The following is a 17,422-nucleotide window of genomic DNA, read 5'->3' as shown; positions in this document are numbered from 1 at the left end:
TGTGTGTAGATTTTACAGACTTTAACAAGGCATGCCCAAAGGATGGCTTTCCCCTACCTAAAATAGATCAATTGGTTGACTTAACGGCGGGTCATAGTCTACTTAACTTCATGGATGCCTTTTCAGGATACAACCAGATACCCATAGACGAGAAAGATGAGGAGAGTACCACCTTTATAACTAACATAGATTTGTTTTGCTACATGGTGATGCCCTTTGGCCTAAAAAATGCAGGGGTTACCTATCAAATGTTGGTGAATAAGATTTTCAAGCCATTGATCGATCACACTATGGAGGTATACGTGGATGATATGATCACGAAGTCTAAAGAACCGATGGATTATGTGAAACACTTGGAAGAGACCTTCGAACTGCTGAGGAAATACCAAATAAAGTTGAATCCAGAGAAATGTGCATTTGGAGTTAGCTCGAGTAAATTTTTGGGGTTCCTAGTGAACCACGGAGGGATCGAGGCCGACCCGAAAAAAATATGGGCAGTAACAGAAATGAAGTCCCCCCGAACAGTTAAGGAGGTGCAGAGCCTTACAGGAAAGTTGGCAGCATTGAACCGGTTTATCTCACGAGCCACGAATAAATGTCACCCTTTCTTCCAAACCATAAAGAAAGGGAGGAAAATGGAGTGGACATCAGAATGTGTGGAGGCATTCAGGCAACTGAAGGAATATCTTGCCTGTGTCCCATTACTATCGACTCCAAGAGAAGGTGACAAGCTGTATTTGTACTTGGTTGTCTCTAAATGGGCTACCAGCTCGGGATTAGTCAGAGAAGAAGAATGAAAGCAACACCCTGTGTACTACACTAGCAAGGCCCTGGTGGACGCAGAAACTAGATATCCACTGATGGAGAAATGGGCGCTCGCTTTAATAACGGCAGCATGCAAGCTCAGACCATATTTTCAGGCCCACCCGATAGTAGTGATGACTGATCAACCTCTTCGGCAAATGCTCCAAAAACCAGATGCATCTAGCCGGCTAGTAAAATAGTCTGTAAAGCTGAGCGAATTCGACCTATCTTACAGACCACGAGGAGCAATCAAAGCCCAAGCCCTGGCCGATTTTATGGTTGACCGTATTGAACTAGGGGAAGAAGTTCAGGAGGAGCAACCAGTTGAACAGAAGAAACCAATGGGGGTGTGGCTGGTAATGGTTGATAGGTCACATAGTGAACAGGGGTCCGGAGCAGGAGTAGTAATACGAAGTCCAGAAGGGGCCGAGGTATCCTATGCAGTAAAGTTCAAATTCCAGCTCGCAAATAACTAAGCCGAATATGAAGCCTTCATCACTGGGCTTGGGCTAGCACATGCACTACGAGCAGAAAGGATAGAAATCCGAGCAGATTCCCAGTTAGTCTGTAATCAGCTCAGTGAACAATTCCAAGCAAAAGAAGAGAATATAGAGCTTTATTTGAAGAAGGCAAAGCAGATGGTTGGGCTTTTCCAAGAAGTAGAAATAAAGCATATATGCCGGAATGAAAACTACTGAGCAGATATATTGACTAGAATTGCCGTAATTACGGATCCAAAGTTACCCAAGTCTGTTCCATTAGAAGTAAAGACCTCGCCAAGCATAGAAGATGAGGTAGAAATAATGCGGGTGAGCACCGAAAAATCCTGGATGGACCCGATTCTCTCATACATCCGCGATGGCATTTTACCAGAGGACAGGAAGCAAGCAAGGAAGTTGAAATGTCGGGTAGCAAGGTATATGCTACTCGATGGGGTACTCTACCGCCGAGGATTCACTTTACCCCTTTTGAGATGTTTGGATGACGAGGAAGTAAATTATGTGCTAAAGGAGATTCATGAAGGAATATGCGGCAACCACTCGGGGGCAAGGACTTTGCCCTTCAAGGCACTTCGGCAATGATACTTTTGGCCAACTATGCACCAAGATGCGAGGGGGATGGCAAAAAACTGCAAAGTCTGTCAAAGCTTCTCGAAGATTCCCGCTCAGCCCCCAGAAAGGCTAACCGCTATGTCATCTCCATGGCCTTTTGCCCAGTGGGGAATTGACCTGAATCGCCCATTATGCAAAGGCCGAGAAGCCGCAACACATGCAATTGCGACTATAGATTACTTTACTAAATGGGTAGAAGTGCGAATCCTCAGTCAAATCATGAAGAGAAAGATAACGGATTTTATCTGGAAGAATATCATTTGTAGATACGGGATCCCCTATGCCATCATAACAGACAATGGGAGGCAGTTTGACAACCACAACTTCAGAGAATTTTGCCAAAACTTGGGTGTAGATCTGAAGTTTTGTACCCCGGCACACCCCCAGGCAAACGGACAGGTAGAAGCAGCCAACAAAGTAATAAAGAAACTCCTGAAAACAAGGCTGGGAGAGAAGAATGGAGCTTGGGTCGACGAGCTACCAGGAGTGTTATGGGCCTACCGGACAACCCACAAAACTGCCACGGGAGAAACCCGTTCACCTTAGCTTTCGGTCATGAGGCAGTAATCCCAGCAGAAATCGGGGTGGGAACACATCAGACAGAGTATTTCAACGAGGAACAAAATAACGAGCAGATCTACATAAGCCTGGACCTGCTGGAAGAAAAGAGAAAAGGGGCCTCGCAGAGAGTGGCCCAATGCCAGCAAAGAATCATGCGCTACTACAACAAGAATGTACGCATGAGGCAGTTCCGAGCAGGAGATTGGGTACTTAGAAAAGTGAACCAAAACACAAGAGATCCTAATCATGGCGTTCTTGGCCCAAAATGGGAGGGCCCGTACCGGGTAGTACGAACAATTGGCCTTGGAGCTTACAAGCTGACTTACCTAGATGGACGAGATGTGAAGAAGTTGTGGAATGCTGAGCACTTGAAGAAATATTTCCAGTAAGTGAAATGCTTTACCAAGTTTTATTCCGCTAAGTTATTTCTGTTAAGTGCATGATGAATTGTAGCACACGCATGTATTTCACCTCTTGTAATCCATGGAAAGTTTAATGAAGATTAATTCAGCACAAAGCTCCCTGGTTAGATTAAATTTATTAAGGCAAGCAAGTGTCTATTCCTGCTCGGTCGCCTCAAGGACCAGCAGGCAAATCCATTAAATTTATTAAGGCAAGCAAGTGTCTATTCCTGCTCAGTCGCCTCAAGGACCAGCAGGCAAATCCATTAAATTTATTAAGGCAAGCAAGTGCTTATTCCTGCTCGGTCGACTAAAGAACCAACAGGCAAAATCCATTAAATTGGTCAAGGTAAGCAAAAGCCTATTTCCGCTCGGTCGACTAAAGGACCAGCAGGCAAAGACTATTAAGTTGTTAAAGCAAGCAAGTGTCTCTTCCTGCTCGGTCGTTAAAGGACCAACAGGCAAAATTCTACGAAATCGTTAAGGCAAGGAATCGCCTATTTTTCCTTGATCACTCAAGACAAGCAAACATATTTTTAAGGTAATTTGCAGAAACAACCCGTAAGCAAAACTAGGGCAAGAAAGCAACCGGAAAGCATCAAAGGTTTATAAACATTCAGATGTTTGTAAACAAACAAAAAATTCAGAATTTACATAAAAAGCAAGCCTAAGGATTATAAAGGTCAGCAGCCTCAGAAGGAGAAGGATCAGCAATCTCGGAAAAAGGAGGACCAGCGGCTTCTGGAAGAGCAGGCGTTGACCCCTGACCTGCTTCCAGAGCACGATCCCCTGCTTCCTCCTCCTGTACCACACCTTAAGGAGCCTCAACCTGATCCTGGTCCCCTTGGCCCTTATCCCCTGCCATATATTTCTGCACTCCCGCCTCCAGTTTGCACATATTAAGCTCTGGATATTCTTCCTTAAGCACAAACATGATGCACTTATAGGAAAAGGCAAGCCCGGAGTTATACTCTGCATCCAGCCGATCGTCCACCTCAGCAGTTTTACCTTTCAACTCGGCTACCTGCTTATTCAAGGACTTGATTTGCTCCTCAAGGGCCATCTTCAATGTATCTTGCTCACTTTGAGTAGCCTGGAGATCAGACTTCAAGACACCCAACTCGCTCTCAAGCTTGGAGGAGTTGGACTTAGCAATGGCCGCTTTCTCCTCCAGGTCCATGATCTGCTTATGCAGATCAAGCAGCTTTTCCTTCGAGCGATCAGCAGACTCAGCTTTTTTCTTCAAGTCCTGGTTATCAGCTTGAAGCCTCCTCTCATGGCGCGTGGACCTGTTCTTGTAGCAAGAAACCAAAGTAGCTAGCTTAAAAGAGACCCTCTGAACAGAACTAGCTAATTCGCTAAAGTTCATGCTTTCAATATCCTTGACCATTTTGGGTCCCACTGACTTGCCATAGTCCCTCTGGTACGGGGTCAGATAGTCACCCTGGTCCCGATGCGGAAGAGGAAAGGATCGGTCTCTAGATTAAACACTGACCTCAGGACTCTTGTCGCTAACCTTCTCCCTGCCATTCTTTCGAGGTGGAGGAGGGGGCAGAGTAGGAGTCGGAGTCTTAGAAGAACCAATATTGTTCTTCTTCAAAGAAGAGGGGGATTGTTGGAGCTACTTGATCCTCTAGAATGTTTCCTAGACATAGCACTAAGGATCTTGTTATCCATCCCGGCAGCTACGTCTACTAGGCGTGACCCGACAAGATTTGTTGACGACATAAGATCTTGACGGGAAGACGCGTTCACCAAAGCAGTTTCCATTTTCAACAGCTGATAGTCATCAAGTCTCTTGATCAGACCCCATGACTCTGAAAGAATAAACAAGGTTAAAGAAAAAATAAGTGACGATTAGATACATAAGGTGTGCAGAAAAATAAACGACTTGGGGTGACAAAACACATTGGAAGGTGAATATCACCACCAAGCAAATGGATCGTTGGACAACAGTTTCCCCCAACAAAGAAAAATTTATTCTTCTAGTTTTTACATGAGGAAGGAAAGCCGGTGATAGGCTTCCTCTTCCCAGAGCTTGACATGAAGTAGTACAAGCCTGCTTCCTTTAGGCTGCTCCTCAGTTGATACTAATGTTTTACTTCCATCAGGGAAGGCTCCTCAAGTTCACACCTTTCCCATAGCACATACAAGGCTGAAAGAACCATCTACCCGTTCAGGTGAAGCTGACCTGGAGCCAGATGCATGCCACCTAATATCCTGGCAAAATAAGGTTGAAGGGGCAACCGAGCCCCTAACTTGAAGCTCTCCAGATGCATTGTCACGTACTTTTTTGGAAGACGACTGGGGACATCACCTTTTCCAGGGATAACAAGGAGAACCTTCTCAGGGATATTGTAAAGATTTCTTAGCCGAAGCAGGTCAGTGTCGGTGGTGGCACAAGTAATGTAGTCAATGGGGTAAGCGTCTGCTCTCCTCACCATCACCCTCTTCATCAGGGACCCCAGCCCCCTCAGAACCGCGATTTTCACCAGAGCCCGACGCCGGTCCACTATGGTTTCCCATAGGTTCTAAATCAAGGGAAGGCAAAGTGGTCATAGGACGTGGGGCAACGGCTATAAGAAGCCAGGAGACCGATGAAAAAGGGGGAGAAAAATTGAGGGTAAAAGGGAAAACTCTGACAAATTGAAACCAGATCACATTCCATACAAATTCTTGAGAGCATTATAAGAAATCATATAATTTAGATTACATTGTTTTCCTGTAAACACCTTGTGCTAACTTAAGCATCGGAGGGTTTACACCGGTAAAAACACTGGCGTCTCTGATCTATTTTTGTGAACGCAGGCTTAGAAAGAGGAGAAAGGGTGATTCTAACCCCCAGGGACTCAGGCAATCGTTGAAACGGGAAGAAGGTGACATCTTCTCTATAGACCACATAAACGTTGGTGAAAAGATCTGGTCGGGCGAAGGGCGAGCATATTTCAGCATCAACAACTACAAATATATGTCGCGCCCATTGGTAACTCAAATGAAATGATAATCACAAACATGAAACTATAATTAACTCAAGATTAAGATTGCAATAAAATCAATACCTATGAGATTTAATAAGCATGATAATCATTTCAAGATTAATTAAATTTCATATGTGATCCGGTTCAATGTAGTCAAACTACATCAATAAATTCATATATGATTAAAATAAATTATTTAATGAATTTACTACAGTTTAAAAATAAATAGAGCGTCCAACTCTATTTATCAATTGTGAACTTAATTTATTTAATCATAAGATAACTTGTATTTATGTCTTCTGTGAATCCATATGATGATCGCATAAATACATATAATATGATTAAATGGACCTTATTCAAAATATCTATGCAATTAAGTCTTTTATAAAATATCTTAAATATTTTATTAATTAGAAAATAAATAAATCAATGTGCTTTAAAGAGAGCATAATCCCAACAGATAACACCAAAAAGTCTTTCATGTCTGGACGTCATCTAGATTTAGACATTTGGTCTTATTCGATATTGTTAAAAATATTCATACATTATCCCACATAAACAATAATTGATTTTGGGTTAAGTATATCAGTAACAAGACAACCATAAACAGTTATACAAACACTCCTATACAAACTGAATTGTCAACTTAGATGAATATTATGTGAGTCCTTTGTAGGTCTTGTGATGTCCTTTATAAGCCCTGTGTAGACTTGTGATGTCCTCTATAGAGGCATCTAAGAAGAGATGAAAAGTGGTAAAAATTATTAAAGCTCGCGAGTGCTGAACTTTTTCCTGAGAAAATCAAGTTCATTTGTTTTAGCGTCAGCTTTATCGATTTTCAGCACACGACTTTCTTACGGTCTCGTCGCAACTTTTACTAGCTTCTTGCATCAAAATCCAACAATTAAATTTCAACAAGAAAAATAATCATAGCAAGAATTGTATTAAGGAATTATTTAATTTGTTTTCTTACCTGGAATCTTTACTGACTAGAATAATATGTGTTTGATAGTGTAACATTATTACAATGTGCCGGGGTTGGAGAGGCCATTGCTGGCGAAGCAATGTGAGGATATTTCAAGCGAAAGCAAGCGGCAAGCACTGATGACGACAAACCAACAAATGGAGGGATCATTGGATCCTTTGTGCAGGATAAAAATATATATTTTGTATCACAATTATCTGACAGATGACTTAACATATAATTTAAAATATGGTGATGTAAATTTGTGAAGAAAAACTATATTTTTTTTTAATTAAGCAAGAAATTAGAGTGCTAAGTGTATTCAATTGAATATTGATTATGAAAAATAATGTTTTTTATATTTTAAACTATTATTTTGTCTTTTATTAATATGTTAAATGTCTAAATTACCCTTACGATGTATCAAGTATAAACAACTGTTAACATTCATTTGATAGAAATTATAAATTTAGGATAGAATATTGAACAAAGGGTGAAACTATTTGAACCCATCTAAATACTCTCAACACCCACTTTTTTTAAATCAATTTTATTTCTATAATACCTATTTAGTAATTTACCAAAAAAGACATGATAATATCATTAAATAAAATATTTTAGTTACTTTTTACACAAATCTCCACCAAGAACTGACATGTTCATCCATCCCTAACACTAATTTTTGTAACATTAAATTAATTTATCATCATAGAGAAGCAAAACCAACTTATCGAAAAGAATTTAATCACAAAATTAAAGAAAATGGTTGCTAAAAAGTTCACTCCTTTGGGAAAAAAATTGTTTATTGTGCTTCAAGGATTCCCCCCCCCCCCCCCCCCCCCCCACAATTCTTCGCCAACCTCTCAATGAGTAATAATTGCAATTTGTTGCGGTTTCTATTAATTTTATATTTTTGTTCATGATGTTATAACTAAATAAACAACAATAAGAGATATGAGGTGAAACTCTATTTGCTATTCTTATACTCTTTCGAGTTCTATGAATTGCTTTGATCACTAGAGAAAATAAATATGTTGTATATGCTCAATTAAATGCCAAATTGCTCTCTCACCAATGCATCTACAGTTGAGTTCTTGTGATTTCAATTGAGAGGGAGAGATCCACAAAGCGAGAGAAAAGAGAATGCATGCGCTTTGTTCGCATTTTCTTTTTTATTTATTAAGAAAATGCTATCATAATAATTTATTTAAATAAGGATGTGTTTGACATTTAAGAGGGTTGTATAGTAAAATATTAATTTTTAAATTTTAGTGATGGGTGGAGAGAGTATTTTGGTAGGTTCAAATAGCCCTACCCTTGAATAAATTCAAAATTTAGCAGCATTTCTAATATGACGAATCACTAATAATTTTTATTTTATTTTTTATTTAGCACATTAAATGTCTAAAGTACCCTTATGACCTTATCAAGTACAAATAGGGGTTAATGTTTTGGTAGACAATTGATACAAATTATAAATTTAAGGTAGAAAAATAAATAAATTCAAATTTTATTGTATTTTTTTTATAACAAGGTGAACTTAAACTGGATGCTTGATAAATTTCGTTTAGATTATGTAATGTAAGACAAAAACAAAAACAAAAAAAAAATTAAGAAAGTAAAGGCTAATAATTTACATATATATGAGATAAAAATGATAAAGAAACTGAAGGATAATAGACCGCATAAAGGAAATAATAGTCTACTCGGCTTGGCTTTTAGTTTTAATTGATTAATTTTCAATTAACAAGTTAGAGAAGCAGCTAAACTTCAGAAAGCTAAACTATATGGGTCAAAATGGATTATCAAAAATAGATGGGGTCAAAAAAATAGATATAAAATCCAACCTTTTATAAATTAAAAAAAAAAGTAAAAACCTGACCTAAATTCCTCCATTCCCATGGAATGATACATGTTTTTAGGATAATTTAGTGATTTTATATTACAAAGATAAAATAACTAAATTAAACTTATCATAAAGATACCATAAGTAGTTTAGTTTCAAAAAAAAAAAAGATACCATAAGTAGCTAAAAATTGTTAAAAGACTAAACTTTTTAAATTTATTGTTAATTCATAATTTTATAAAATAATGAAAATTTTGTTAATTTGTAATTTTGTAAAATAATGAGAATTTAATATAATTATTGTGTAGAAATTACGTGGATTTCCCCCAAAAAAAAAAATAGTGGCGGAAATTTCCCATCCAAAATTTATTTGTTTTTTTCTCAATTGATTAGTACTAATACCATCTGGGGAAGGGGAAGAAACATGGTACTTCAATTGATAAAGAAACTGAAAGATAATGGAGCGCTAACGTAAATAACGGTACACTCTGCCCGGTTTTTGGATTAACTTATGATTAACAAGCTAGAGAAGGGGCTAAACATCATAAAGCCAAAATTTATGGGTCAAAATGGATTACTGAAAACATATGGGGTCGAAAACTCAAGACAAAACATGTATAAAAGGCCACGACAGTAAAACAAAACCAAAGAAAGAAAGAAAATCATAACCTATAAATTTCCCAATTCCCAAGTACGCGCAAGCCCAAACTACCATGCATGCAAGACCAGACGGCCACCAGACAACGAACGTACAAACCCCTCACAGCGACGATAGCGACTCACTGCGCCAAGCCACCGACAATCGCGGCGACGACACCGTCAATCTCGGCGACGACTTCGAATACAGCGACGATAGCGACTCACTGCGCCAAGCCGCTGACGATCGCGGCGACGACACCGTCAATCTCGGCGACGACTTCGAATACAGCGACAGCGACATCCTGCTACCACAAAGATGGGCTACAGCCGATTCCTCACTTGCTTCACGTGCGCTAGACCTCATTTTCAAGGTATTGTTTTCTAATCTAGTTTGTTTATATTTATATATTTTTTTGATCTGGGAGCCGACATGGAAGTCGCCTCCAATGGATGGTCGTCGGTCAAGGTTGGTCTCGGACCGCTCGAGAGAAACTCGATCTACCCATGCTGGGATTTCATGCCCCAACTTAATAATTTGAAGCATGAGATCGCTGCTTTTACGAGGAATGTGAAAACAAATCCATTCCTCTTAGACCCCAGGGACTCTTGTTTGGGAGCAGTCTCGTCCTCCCTTTCTTATATATATATATATATATATATACAGTAGTTTTCTAATCAGGGATCCCTGACTTTAATAAAGTCAGGGATTAGCTAAAAGATAAAATAAATACATATTTCAATGCATTATATTTTATCATGTAGTATAATAAAATCTAAATTTTTTTGTATTTTTATTAATCCCTGATCTTATTAAAATCAGGGATTCCTGATTGGAAAAGTACCATATATATATAAAATAAGGCAGTTTCACTATTATAATAATTACACTGATTTACAGTTGAAATTAAAGCCTATATATTGATTGATACATGTTTATTCTTTTGTTAGTTCCAACCAACAACAGAGCATGGGCGTGTTATGAAAACTGAAGAACTGATGAGAATGAAAAGTGAATTCCTCGATGGATTTGATGCTTCATTCAGAGAACAAACTCCTCCTGATATCCATCTCAGACCTTGCTACGGGCCTCTCCTGCCTGCACACAAAGCCGTACTCGTAATTCTCTCTCTTTCTTTCTCTTTCTCGCACTTAAAAAAATTTCTCATTGATATATTCATAGCTAGTTGGCAACTTCAATCACTATATGAAGAGCAATTGAGCATGAAACACAATTTTATAACCAGAGCTGATGCCACGTGAAAATATTGCTCATCATGAGGTGCACGACATTGTCAATGATTGTATTAAGTAGGAATCTAGACTTTGGAATCATCATTGCTAATACATATGCAAGCATAGAGTCGAGCATTTGTAAGCAAATTTTTTTAGGTAGAAATCTTGCGTATTTGGTAAATGAAATTGTTCTTTTGTGTTATGCAGTATACTAGATCAACTATATTGGTTCACCCACCACCTACTTACGATGCTCAACTAATGAGAAAGTATTGGTCGCTTGGGGCTTCATCGTGTGAGACAGAGATTGTCAATCTCCCTATGAGTCGTGAAGAACTTGAGGCTCTTCTAGATTTTCTTTACCATGGTAGCTTGGATCCGGAGAGGACAGAGAAACATATTGCTGTATTATTTTTTTCAGCCTGGAATTTCGACATCCTGTACTTGTTCGAGTTTTGTGCTCACCATATCCTTTCGTCGTTGAAACCATCAAATGCTCTTAAGGCTTTCAAAAGTGCAGTAGGTTGTTCCCATAGAGCATTGTTAGAGGCTGTGTTGGACTTCATTGTCGAAAACATGGAGGAGATAGCTTTCAGTAAAGAATATAAGCAGTTTGTAAGGGAGTTTCCGAAGCATTCTGTGACGATTACACAGGCATTTTTTGTGTATGGTAGTACCAAAAGGATTAAAACCTGAGGAGTTACTGGAGTTTGATAGATTGTGGGAGAATTGATTGTACTTATTATGTTAATTATTCCCAAAAAAAAAAAGTACTTGCGCGATGAAGTAATTTTTATTTTTATTTTGGTCTTGTTAACAAATATTTTTCATGGTTTTTCCTTCTTTTAAGTATGGGGATGCTTATTCTATTTACATCTTGATTTTTGATGGCTGTGTTTTGCCTGTGTATCTTGTCAATCAATGAATATTCTACTCCTGGATTTGTAATCTATGTATTTCACAGCTTAAATTTAGGGAGTGAATGGCCATTCCAGGCTTCCCACCATCTGCCCTACTTTATGTTTCAAAAACGTCCAACACCAATGATGTGACAGGAATGAAAATAGAATAGTCACTCCATTAATTTTCCGAATTAAGAAAACTGGGAAATGAAGAAAACATGCTCACGGGACAACTTGTTCTTTGTTCGCATACCCGATTCCCAACTGAAGTATCCAAGAAAGATTTTGGATAGAAACCATTGCCTTGCTTGATGATCTCTGCAGATCTTGGGAGCATAGGCTAGCAAAATGAGTTCCTCAGATATTGTAAATGTTCAAACCAAGCTGGCTCTACAAATTGCAGTGACCAATGAAGGCTTTGTACATCTTAATCAAGCATGTGTCAGAGCAATCTGAGCTGAACCCGGAAGCCGCATCTTGTAAGATGGGAACGGAATGAGCTGTTACACTCTCTTCACCGGTTGCCCACAGATGAAACCCTATCTGTATGTAATTCAAAGAGTAAGACATGACTCACATACCACGAAATTGTTCATGATAAATACAATGATACAAATTAGGGATAGAAGACTTTCACAGAATTGCAAAAAGAACAAAATTCCAAGACATTGCAATTATTGTGCTTTGCATTTTTGTGGGGAAGTCAAGTTGATTGCACTTACACCAACATTGCAGTCCTAATGATAACACTCATATTAACCACAAGAATACATTAGATATATATACTGGAAGGACAGTAAATGCATAAATATAGCAAAATTGAGGGGTATATATATATAGAGGACAGTGATCCAATCCGAAACTTCCGGATTGGATTACTGTCCGGAAAGCTACTAGGGGCCGTTGGATTTCCATCCAACAGCCCCTGGTGACTTTTTTATTTTTTTATTTTTTGCTGGCTGCACATGGTAGGGCCCACCATGTGCAGGTGCCTTTGGGTTTAAATTCAAAGGCCACGAGCTTTTCGGCACACTATTTTAGATTATAACAATACTTTATATATATATATTGTAACAAGGTAAATTTAGGATGGATTATTAATAATTTTTTATTTATATTTTATTAAACATGTTACAGGTCTAAAATACCCTTAGAACGTCGTTATGCATAAACGGAAGTTAATGTTTTCATAGACAATAGATACAAATTATAAATTTGGGGTGAAAAATTAAATAAATTCAAAATTTTGTATTATTTTTTGTAACAAGATAAATTAAAGATGGATGATTCATAATTTCACATTATGTAATGTAGCACAAAAAATATTATTAAGAAACTGATTTTTGATGGATGATTTTCCTCCTTTAGGCATGGGGGTTGTTGTTCTATTCACATCTTGATTTGTGATGGTGGTGTGCTTGTGCGTTTCTTTTCAGTGAATGAGCATTCTCCTTTTGGATTTGTAATCTATGTATTCCAGTTCTATAAAGTTAGAGAAAGAGAGTAAAGCTGGAGAAAGTTACTAAGTCAGAGAGTGAATCAATCTTAATAATAGATCTGTTTTGGTACTAGTTGGAAACCGACGGTAATGGTGAAGGCTTTCCCAAGAAAGGACGGATGGAGCTTTAGTTATTCATTTACATTAAACAATCATTATTATTATTATTTTGGCTAAAGGTTCTACTTGTAAAAGGAAAATATAGTTGAAAAATTCTATTGGGACAGTTACAATAAACCGAGACACTTAATTTAGAGTGTATTCAAAATTCGATAAAAATTGTTTCTGTCCTTATAAATCAATTTTGCTAATTTAAATAACAATGCCTATCGGATCTTAATTTGTTTCACAAGAATAGTCCAATCGACAAAATGATTGTATCATACAATGGAATTTCTAAAAGAAACAGTAAGAAGGAAGCATCTTAGAACTTAACCTCATACGGCAGCAAAGTTAAGAGATCAACAGAGTTATTGGATGTGGCACGTAAAGATTTTTCTTTTCTAAAAGTGATAATAATTAATTTTTTTTCAATTATATGAGCCTTATGATGATTTTATAAAGCCAATCTCCTACTCATGCACTCTTCAATGTCTTTCAAGCATTTCATTTTGTTTCTGTACTTTCTATCTTCTGCTGCATTTGCTTGTCAAGAGAGGAGTTGTAGCTCTGATAGCTACTAGGTTGCCACTGTTGTTTTTTATTTGAACCTGTTAATCGTACAGCACTTATAAGATAATAGAATATTGCTTGGGAACTGGTTACTCTCACATGTTGCGCTCGATGTTGTTCTTATTCTTGGAAGCTAGATTATACAGTTTCAATTTTATGAGCCTTATGATGATTTTATACAGCCAATCTCCCACTCATGCACTCTTCAACGTCTTTCAAGCATTTCATTTTGTTTCTGCACTTTCTATCTCACTTTCCATAATCAATTCTTTAACCAGCAGATTGATCTGCTTTGAGTTTTTTTTTTTTTTTTTTTTCCACCGTTAGCATAACCATCGACTATTTCTTAGGGTCGTCTTTTATCTTTTTTATTTTTTCAGCTCAGGAAACTGCAGCACGTATCATTATCAAATATAGTTACCTGAAGCAAACGTATCCGATTTTGTTTATATGTATTACCAATCGCATGCACTGAGAAACTGAACATGCTAGCAGCAACTAGAATTCAGGCACGATCTAATGATAATGCAAAAGGCATGACCACACTAGAAATATAGGTAATAGCTGTCTCTTTATATGTCTGACACAGTATGAGCTATGAAGCCGACTATATGCAATCCAAATCTAGGATGTAAGGATCATACCATAAATCGTCCGATTGATTACTGTTTAAGCAGGGAATGTGATACTAGGTTATTATTTTATATCAATAGAAACTCCAACAATAAAAAAAATAAAAAAATTGTGCATGTTAATAAGTTGTTCCTACGACAGTAATAAAAATTCGCCTCTGATTTAAGGTGCAATAATCTTACCTGTGCCTCACTCCATAGTCCTCTGTTAAAGACCTCCACCGCATATCAGTGGCACTAATCCGTAAATCTACAGAGTAATACCTTTTAATGTTAAGCCTGATGGAAGTCTAGTTCAAGCATAAGTATTGTGACACATTTGGCGATGGAACAAGCCAATATCTTCGGCTGTAATTCTTTGAAATATATGCCATTCATTACCATCTTTGAAAGGCGAAGTTCCTGAAAGCATTTGGAAGAAAGGTGCAGCCAAGGGCCCACCCAAAGGTCCACTTCTATTTAAATATGTTCAAGAAGAGCAAAAGTGTTTATCTCATGGAACTAAGAAGCAATCAGTAAAACCAAAAAAGATTTCATCCAAGCTGTACACTCAGTCAGTCTCATTCACGAGCATAGCTCATTCTGAAGAGAAAGAAAAGTCCCTTAGCCCCATATGCAGCTGCCCCAACAAAGGTTCATGCCTCATCATCTGCACGGGCTAGACACTCCCAAAATCAGCAATTTTGATATGTCCATCAGCCGTAAGAAGTAAGTTCTGTGGCTGCCAATTAAGAGGCATTAGCAGTTTTTGGATGTAAATAAAAAAGTTCTCACCTGTTGAGAAAATACCTTAATATCTCGACGTATCAATCCCACACTATGTTTATATTCAAGATCATCTGCAACTTCTGCGGTGTAGAAGCGAGCTTCATCTTCTAACAAACGCCCTTTCTGTATCATAATTAACTGTACAAGTGACAAGCTATCAGTGGAGAAAAAAAATGGCATGTCACTGAAAATAATCTGAAATTATTGAAAATTAATTGTTTGGCCAAATCATACAAAACCCTGAAAAGATTATAAACAATTTTCAATCAACTAAAAATTTTAGATAGATGCATGGACGAGAAGCATTTACTAATCATCCAAAATTATAGAGAGAATATTGCACCATACGTAATACAATTCAATAAATTCCCAGTTTCCCCTACGAAATCAGATTATATATTCCTCAAAGAGATTTCAACGGGAAATTTATAAGACAAAGAGTACTCTCCATAATGACATGAAAAGAAACGAGAGCTTTTGATACAAACTTACTCTTGTTATCCGCCTTCACAGGATTCAACTGCCATGTCTTCAAAACATGATCAAACAAACCAAACGTCATAAGACAAGCCAAATTGAAAAATGGGGATATGGAATAGATTTTTGGAAGATTCTTGGATTTAAACTATTTGGTTAGATAAGGGTTACTCTGACAAACATCATAAGTATTTACTAACTTTCTTGATCATGTCTAATAAAAATTTCTTATGTGAAGTAAGCCACCAAGACATTAAAAAATCATGTAAAAAATAATTTCATCTCGGCTTAATTTTAGATTATCCCTTCATGAAGTAACAATTTTTAAATTGTCCCTCTTACTTTTAAAAATATCAAATTATCTTAAAAAATCATTATCTCTATATTATCTTTAACGGTCAAAAGAGTAAAATAATATTTGTACATTCTCTTAATAAACAACTAATATTTTGGTTGGCTGCCCCCGGTTTGGACTGCGTATAAGTTGAATACGGATGGAGCTCGTAAGGCATCAAGTTTAGCTTCGGCTGGAGGTTTAATTAGAGATGCTTATGGGAGGTGGATGGCAGGTTTCAGCATTAAATATTGGGATGAGTTCAATCACAAATGTTGAGCTTTGGGGCATGTATCAGGGACTCATTCTGGCTTGGAACAAGGGCATTCGACTATTGATTGTGGAGGTTGACAGTTTATGTGTTACACAACTTATCCAAAGTCAGACTCTGTCCGCTAATGCATCATCTTCTCTCGTTAATGGCATCTGGGAGCTCCTCTCTCGCAATTGGCAAGTTTCAGTGCATCACATCTATCGGAAGGCCAATTTCGCAGCAGATTTCCTTGCTACTTTCATACTCTCACCCTCTTGGGCTCCATGTTTTACCTACCCCTCCCCCCGATGTTGATGTTTACTTGCGCAGTGATAGTTCGGGGGCTGCGTTCCCTCGTTTTGTTTAAACTTTAGCTCTTGCTAGGCTCGTTTTTCTTTACCAAAAAAAAAAAAAATAATTAAACAATTAATAAAAAAAGTCAAGTCTGTGTGTCGGCTAATATTTATAGACCTCAATCTTTTTTAATTTTAAAAAACACGCATAAATATTTTAAATATTTATAGTATAAACCCATTAAAAAAATTTTATTGTACACCCATGGATACCAAGCATGCCAAGACAGCCAAACCTTTGGTCGAGCACGGCCATGGAAACCAAACCACCGCAACCAAACTCATAGCCGCGTGCGGCCCAGGCAACCAAATCCTTTGCCACATGCAGCCATGCCAATCAATTGAAATTATGGGTATTTCAATTAGGTTTTAATGTGATTCTGATTTGGTGGAGATAAAATTAGGAGAGATAAGTCTTCCCCCTGCGCCCCCCCCCCCCCCCCCCCCCCCGGCGGCGCGGCCCGGCCAACTTTAAGGATTTCGTCATCTTTATTAAGTTATTTTATTAATTCAAATAGTATTTTTTTTAATGTTAAAATCGTTAGTTAACGAAACTGTTAAAAATGAATATTTTCATATTTTAACAAGTCAACAACGGTAAATCATTAAACTTAACTAGTTTTTGGAGATAATTTAATGTTTTTAAAAGTAAGAGAGTAATTTGAAGATTTTCAGTTCACAAGAGGAGTAACCAAAATTTATCGTTTCATCATATTTATAAATAATAAACATAGATAATATTTGGATGAGAAAATATTTTAACTTAAGTGAATGTTAAAAAGAAAACTGCAAATAATCTTATTCCAACTCTTTTAGCTAAATACCAATAACGTGGGTAGATATTTAAAGTTGATTTTACATGTCTCTAATTTTAATTACCAATGACAATCTAGGTTAGGGCTTGTTTATTCAATTCAATTTGATGAAAATTAAATGGGTTTGAATTTGAAAAAAAAAATTAATTTGTTTAATAAATGGATAAATTTTATTTACTA

General features: G+C 37.4%; 2 protein-coding genes across 2 annotated transcripts; one reads left to right on the top strand and one right to left on the bottom strand.

The window, feature by feature from the left end:
- Window positions 1-3,692: 3,692 nt before the first annotated feature.
- Window positions 3,693-4,268, bottom strand: LOC107177850 (uncharacterized). The gene has a single exon (XM_015532335.1). The coding sequence runs from the start codon at window positions 4,266-4,268 to the stop codon at window positions 3,693-3,695; it is 576 nt and encodes a 191-aa protein (XP_015387821.1).
- A 4,832-nt stretch (window positions 4,269-9,100) lies between these two features.
- On the top strand, window positions 9,101-11,490 carry LOC102630266 (BTB/POZ domain-containing protein At3g56230-like). The gene is made up of 3 exons (XM_006485267.4): window positions 9,101-9,676; window positions 10,254-10,421; window positions 10,746-11,490. Exons 1-3 carry the CDS (start codon window positions 9,380-9,382, stop codon window positions 11,232-11,234), a joined length of 954 nt encoding a protein of 317 aa, XP_006485330.1. The 5' UTR covers window positions 9,101-9,379; the 3' UTR covers window positions 11,235-11,490.
- Window positions 11,491-17,422: the final 5,932 nt, after the last annotated feature.

This window comes from Citrus sinensis, chromosome 4, assembly GCF_022201045.2.
Source record: "Citrus sinensis cultivar Valencia sweet orange chromosome 4, DVS_A1.0, whole genome shotgun sequence".
Classification (NCBI taxonomy): domain Eukaryota; kingdom Viridiplantae; phylum Streptophyta; class Magnoliopsida; order Sapindales; family Rutaceae; genus Citrus; species Citrus sinensis.
This window is presented reverse-complemented; position numbering and strand designations above follow the sequence as displayed.